This window comes from Chrysochloris asiatica, unplaced genomic scaffold (assembly GCF_000296735.1).
Source record: "Chrysochloris asiatica unplaced genomic scaffold, ChrAsi1.0 scaffold00026, whole genome shotgun sequence".
In the NCBI taxonomy this organism is placed as follows: domain Eukaryota; kingdom Metazoa; phylum Chordata; class Mammalia; order Afrosoricida; family Chrysochloridae; genus Chrysochloris; species Chrysochloris asiatica.
The window spans coordinates 10,862,005-10,867,817 of NW_006408544.1; the positions used below are offsets into that span (position 1 = coordinate 10,862,005).

General features: G+C 39.5%; 1 protein-coding gene across 1 annotated transcript in view; it reads right to left on the reverse strand.

Moving 5' to 3' along the window:
• Positions 1 to 297: 297 nt before the first annotated feature.
• Positions 298 to 5,813, reverse strand: part of LOC102827972 (selection and upkeep of intraepithelial T-cells protein 1-like) — a 33,768-nt gene continuing 28,252 nt past the window's right edge. Inside the window, exons 4-5 of the mRNA XM_006839858.1 lie at positions 547 to 669; positions 298 to 353 (exon numbers count right to left, since the gene is read on the reverse strand). Of these exons, the coding sequence (XP_006839921.1) occupies positions 298 to 353; positions 547 to 669 (179 nt within the window). The remainder of the gene's footprint in view (positions 354 to 546; positions 670 to 5,813) is intronic.

The following is a 5,813-nucleotide window of genomic DNA, read 5'->3' on the forward strand; positions in this document are numbered from 1 at the left end:
TTTTTCCAAGGATTCAGGGTGAACAGAGCTAAAGAATGTCCAAGTAGGATCAAATCTTAGTAATTTTCAATGAAGGAAAGAAATAACAAACAAAATAGGATAAATGAATCTCTGTAGAAATCAATGTCACAAAATTGCTTGGAGAATCAACTGTATTTCTTTAATTTGGGGGAATTAAGAATAGCAATGTTAACAGAAAAAAGAACCACACATTTCAGGAGGAGCATGATACATATGAGAATCACAGCTATGATTCTGTGTGTTATTAACTGACAGACAGGGCAAGAGAAACTCTGGCTACACTTTAATTGCACACTTGATATAGGTATAAAACTTGCTCAGAGATGGACCACCTACAACATAACATTAGTACATTCGTGAACAACTTAAGCTCACATAGGTTGGACCTCCTTGTATTCTATCTTGAAATAAGTTAAATCTTGGTCTAATAACCAATCTAAAAAGGGGATCTACTGGAGAATGAACAGCAAATCTGTCCTGAAGGAAAGATAAGCTCACTGTTATGACCTTGCCTGCCCCACTTACCTTTGAGTGTCCAATATAAACCGATGATTAGCAAGGTAAAAAATGCCATCAGGATACCCATCATCTCTGCCATATCTGACATCCAATTATTGTACAAGGGAAACAGAGGATCTGAAATAGTTACTGAAGAAGGAAGCAAAAATTAGGACATTACTACAGGACAGTGGGAGGCCTGGTGTGACGCTGTGAGCTAATGTGTCAGACTGTAAAATCATTTGAACTGCAAGGTCAGTGGTTCAAGCTCACCAGCTGATCTTTGGACACCCTATACAGGGCTGTTATGGGTCGGAATAGACTTGCTGGCACTTAACAACAACAGGGCAGTGAAATAGGAGCAAAGAAAGTTCATGAAATTACTTTTATTATTGCTTCTCAGAGTCTTGTAGAGCTGTAGGGTAAGCAATGGACTGTTAACCACAAAGTTGGCAGTCAAACCCACCAGTCACTCAGCAAGAGAAAAATGAGGCTTTCTGCTCCAGAAAATGTTGTTGTTGTTTTTAAGTGCTATCAAGTTGGTTCCGGCCCATAGCAACCCTGTATAGAGTTTCCAAGTAGCAGCTGGTATACTTGAACCACCAAACTTGCAGTTCAAATTTGCAGTCCAGTGCATTAACCCACAAAGCCACACCAGCACTCCCAAGAATGTTGGTGTTAAGTGCCATTGAATCAATTCCAACTCATAGCAACCCTCTATAGGGTTTCCAAGGAGAGGCTCGTGAGCTTGAACCCCTGACCTTGCAGTTCAATCCCATCTTGTAGTCCAGCGCATTAACCCACAGTGCTGCACCAGGACACAGAAACCCTACATTGGATGACTGTAAGTTGGAATTGACTTGGTGGTCATGAGTTTGGTTTAGTTTTGTGTTATTTCTTCTCTTGTACTGAGAGTTTACCATGTAGAAAACATCCTTACACTGTTAAAAATGAATTAATTCCTTTATTTATTTTATTTTTGTTATTGTAATACTATAGAGAACACAATATTTGCTAATTCAACATTTTTCACAATCAATAAAACCAATTAAATCAATCATCTTGTGCAATCATTATCAGTTTTCCTTGCAAAAACTTTTCCATTCCCACAAAGATTAAATGCTGCTGACACAACCATTTCCCTCATACCCCATCTCTCCTGCGATTGGCAGCAACTATTAAACTCTAATCTGTATATTTATCTATTTTGTTGTAAAGTGCCGTCCAGTTACTGCCAACTGATAGAACCCCTGTATATAGTTTCCAAAGCTGTAAATCTTGGAAGGAGCAGAAAGCCTCATCTTAATCTTGCAGTAGGACTGATGGGTTCCAGCTGACAACTTTGTGGTTCGCAGTCCAGTGCTTACCCTACAGAGCCACTGTGAACCTTCGGCCCACTATAGGTATTTCATATTAGTGAAATCATAACACATTTGCCCTTTTCTGATTGATTAATTTCACTCAGTATAATTATTTCATGGTTCATCTATAATGTGGTATGTGTCAGACTGTGTTTCAGTTACAACAATCCACATTTACTGTTTTTGTTTTTATTTACTTTTTTATCTTATTGTTATTAACGTACTGACTACAGTGCAGAAGCACATAATTTTATTATTTTATCATTCTTAGAAGTTCACCTGTACATGTTTAAAGATCAGAATATTTAAGATGCTTATAATAAAAGGCAATAATAATGAAAATGAAAAGGGACATGAACCAACTTGCAATGGAAAGTTCAGAATTCAAGCCTGTCATAAGTTGGGGGCTAACTGCATATACACACTAGCTTTTTTTCTTTAGTGATTTCAAGGTATAGAATTTTTTGTTATAACTTAACGTAAAAAAAAAAAAAAAAACCACCAATCGTCTGTCAGTTTGTCATACTGTGGCGGCTTGTGATCTGCTGTGATTCTGGAAGCTATGCCACGGGTATTTTAAATACCAGCAGGGTCATCCATTACGGACAGGTTTCAGATGAGCTTCCAGACAAAAACAGACTAGGAAGTAGGAGTGATGAACTACTTCCAAATATTTAGTCTCTGGAAACCTTATGAACAACAGAGAAACACTGTCAGATATAGTGCCAAAAAATGAGCCCTTCAGGTTGGAAGGCATTTAAAATGCGACTGGGGAAGAGTGAAGTATGACTATTCCTGAGCACCTAATTGTGCTCATGAGGAATCTGTACTTGAACCAAGAGGCAGTTGTTCAAATAGAACATAGGAACACTGAATGGTTTAAAATAAAGAAAGGTGTGTGACAAGGTTGTATTCATTTACCATACTTATTCAATCTGTATACTGAACAAATAATCCAAGAAGTTGGGTTATATGAAGAAAAATGTGACATCAGGATTGGAGGAAGACTCATTAACAACCTGTGATATGCAGATGATATAACCTTGATTGCTGGAAGTGAAGAGGACTTCAAATACTTACTGATGAAGATCCTTCTATATGGATCCATGGCATAATGGTTGTATCAATGGGCTCACAGGCGTGGCAACAATTGTGAGGTTGGCCCAGGAATGGCAGTGTTTTGTTCTGTTGTGCATAGGGTTGCTATGAGTCGGTACTGACTCAATGGCACCTAACAACAACAACAACAACACTGTCAGATAAAGTTTCAGGAGATGAGCCCCTCAGATTGGAAGACACTAAAAATACAGCTGGGGAAGAACTGCCTCCTCAAAGTAGACTTGACCATAATGACGTGAATGAAACAAAGCCTTTGGGACCTTTATTTAATGATGGAAGCCAGCCTCCTGGTGGACAGCACGCAGCCTTTTCCTTTCCATGAGTTTTGTCTTCAGTTGCTCTATTTCTCCATGCCATCACCTCTGCCTCCATCTCTGGTGTTGCTGCTTCTCTGGTTAAAGTACAATGTTCTGTTCATGCTCTTTTCTCTTGATGGTCCTAAATTCTTCTGTTCCTGGAATGTAAGATTAACCACTCCTCCCTTTTGGGTACACAACTTCTATCTTTACAGTTGTGACAATCACAATTAGTCATGATAATAATTACTCACTATTGAATCAAATGAAGTACTGGTGTGGCACTATGGATTAATGTGCCAGAGTGCAAAGCTGTTTGAATCACAAGGTTGACAGTTCAAGCTCACCAGCTGCTCCTCAGAAACCCTTTACAGGGTCACTATGGGTCAGAACCAACTCAGTGGCACTTCACAACAACAACATTGAGTCAAATGAATTCTATCTCCATTTCCTTTCACCAGACCCATTTAGACAAGATGAAAACTAATCAGTGGGGATTCTATCTTCCCCCGCATGCTCTGAAACAAAACTTCCTATTGAAAAGTTATAAGCCATCCATCTTGTGTCTGTGTACAGAGGGTATAGGTTTGATCCTCTCTGTTGGTATTTTGGCTACTACATCCAAAAGCATAGGTCAAATTCATCAAATTGTAGCAATTTATACTTGCTTCCTTTATCAAATTTCTTTATCTTCCTCTAGTCAAGTTCTGATCAGCAAGCCTTCAAACCTTGGTGTATTTGTATTTAATTGATTATTGGGAGTCCTGCTGTGGCACTATGAGTTAACGCACCAGACTGCAAAACCATTTGAACTACAAGGTTGGTGGTTCAAGCTCACCAGGTGCTCCTTGGAAACCTTATATATGGGTTGGAACAGACTTGACGGCACTTAAAAACAACATACAATGTTCTGTTCTTAGGTACTCAACACCTGTCTCCTAGTGGTTGTTATAAGAGCATGGAAGCATGTGCACAGGTCTCCATTCACTAATCATGAAGCTCAGTTCAAGGTGGGTTTGGCTGGTGTTCATTGTAGCCTATCATTGATCAGGAGGTATAGGATTTGATAGAGATTCTTTCCCAGTAGGTAGGGCTGCAGAGTGTATGCTGTGACTTGGCGGTATGGGCAGAGTTGCTATCTCCAGTTTGGTGGAGTAAGAAGATGCCACACACACATACAAGAAAAAAAAAATCCAAAAAATAAAGCAATAAAGGAAAAAACTAGGCAGCAAGATAAAAGAATATAATAACTAGGAATAAAAAAAGGAGAAATAAAAATAAAATGGGAAGAAAAAATATGAGAGTGTGTAAAAAGAAAGTAAAACATTATACAAAATTAGGGAAAGGAAAGAAAAGAGAATAGTAATTTAAAAAATGAAAGAGAAAAAAGGAGGAAAAGTGAAAAAGAAGGAAAGAAGAAAAAGGGTACATGGAGAAAGAAATGAAAACAAAGGAATGGAAAAACAGGAAAGAGAAAAAAGTTTCTAAAAAGGAAAGGAAAAAAATAGGCAAAGGAGAAAATTGTCGGGGGCTCCAGTTGCCCACTGTGGGGGGACATTCATGTTGCCCACAAGTAGAAGAGGGCATGATGAGAGGTTGGTTTCTGGCCCTATGTGGAGTTCCTTTAAAATTTGGTGCTGTCTCTGTTAAGTCACCCAAACTGGAAGTAGCTGTGCAGGTCCCATAATGATTGTTGAGGTGAAAGTTTTTGTTCCCAGAAAGAACTCTTCAGACCCAGAGGGTAGCTGGGTTCAATACAGCTGATAATAAGAGTTCTTGCTCATCCGGGACTGGCTCTACAAATTCTGCAGGTCTGAGAAAACTGAGTTCACCCTCCTTCAGGCTCTGGGATGGTGCATCTTCTGCTCAGCTCACAATGGTGTCATTCACAGAGATGCAGCTCTGTTATCTGGCAGAGCAGGGACTTTGCTGAGTGGTGATGGTGGGAGATGGCCATCAAAGGAGGGTGGGGAACACGAGAGACTCACATCTTTTTTTGTCGCTAGCCGTTGGTATGTGTTCGCACTCTCAAGCTACTGTTTAGATACAATGCTGCTTGAAAAAGTTCAAGATGGATGTGCCAAATCAGGACAGTGTAGAGTTGATACGTTGGCTCCTTTTTTGCTGCACCTGTTCAACTTCTTCTCCTAGTCAGTGTTCAATTCACTTCTCTATCTCTTCCTCTAAAGCTCAGAGTTCCACAATTAAAATCTGTGTCTGTTTTATTTGTTCTCTTGTATTTGTTGTAGAGGGTCTGTGTAGCCTGTCTGCCTCATTTGCCATATTGCCAGAAATCAAAACTAAACTTTTTAAACAGAAAATTCTGAATGAGTTCATAGATTTTTTTTAAGTTGTTGTTGTTGCTTGTTGTTGTTATGTGCTGTCGAGTCGGTTCCGACCCATAGCGACCCTGTACAGGGTTTCCGAGGGTGTAAATCCTTACAGGAGTAGAAAGCCTCATCTTTCTCCTGCGGAGCAGCTGGTAGTTTCAAACCACAGACCTTAAGGTTCACAGCCC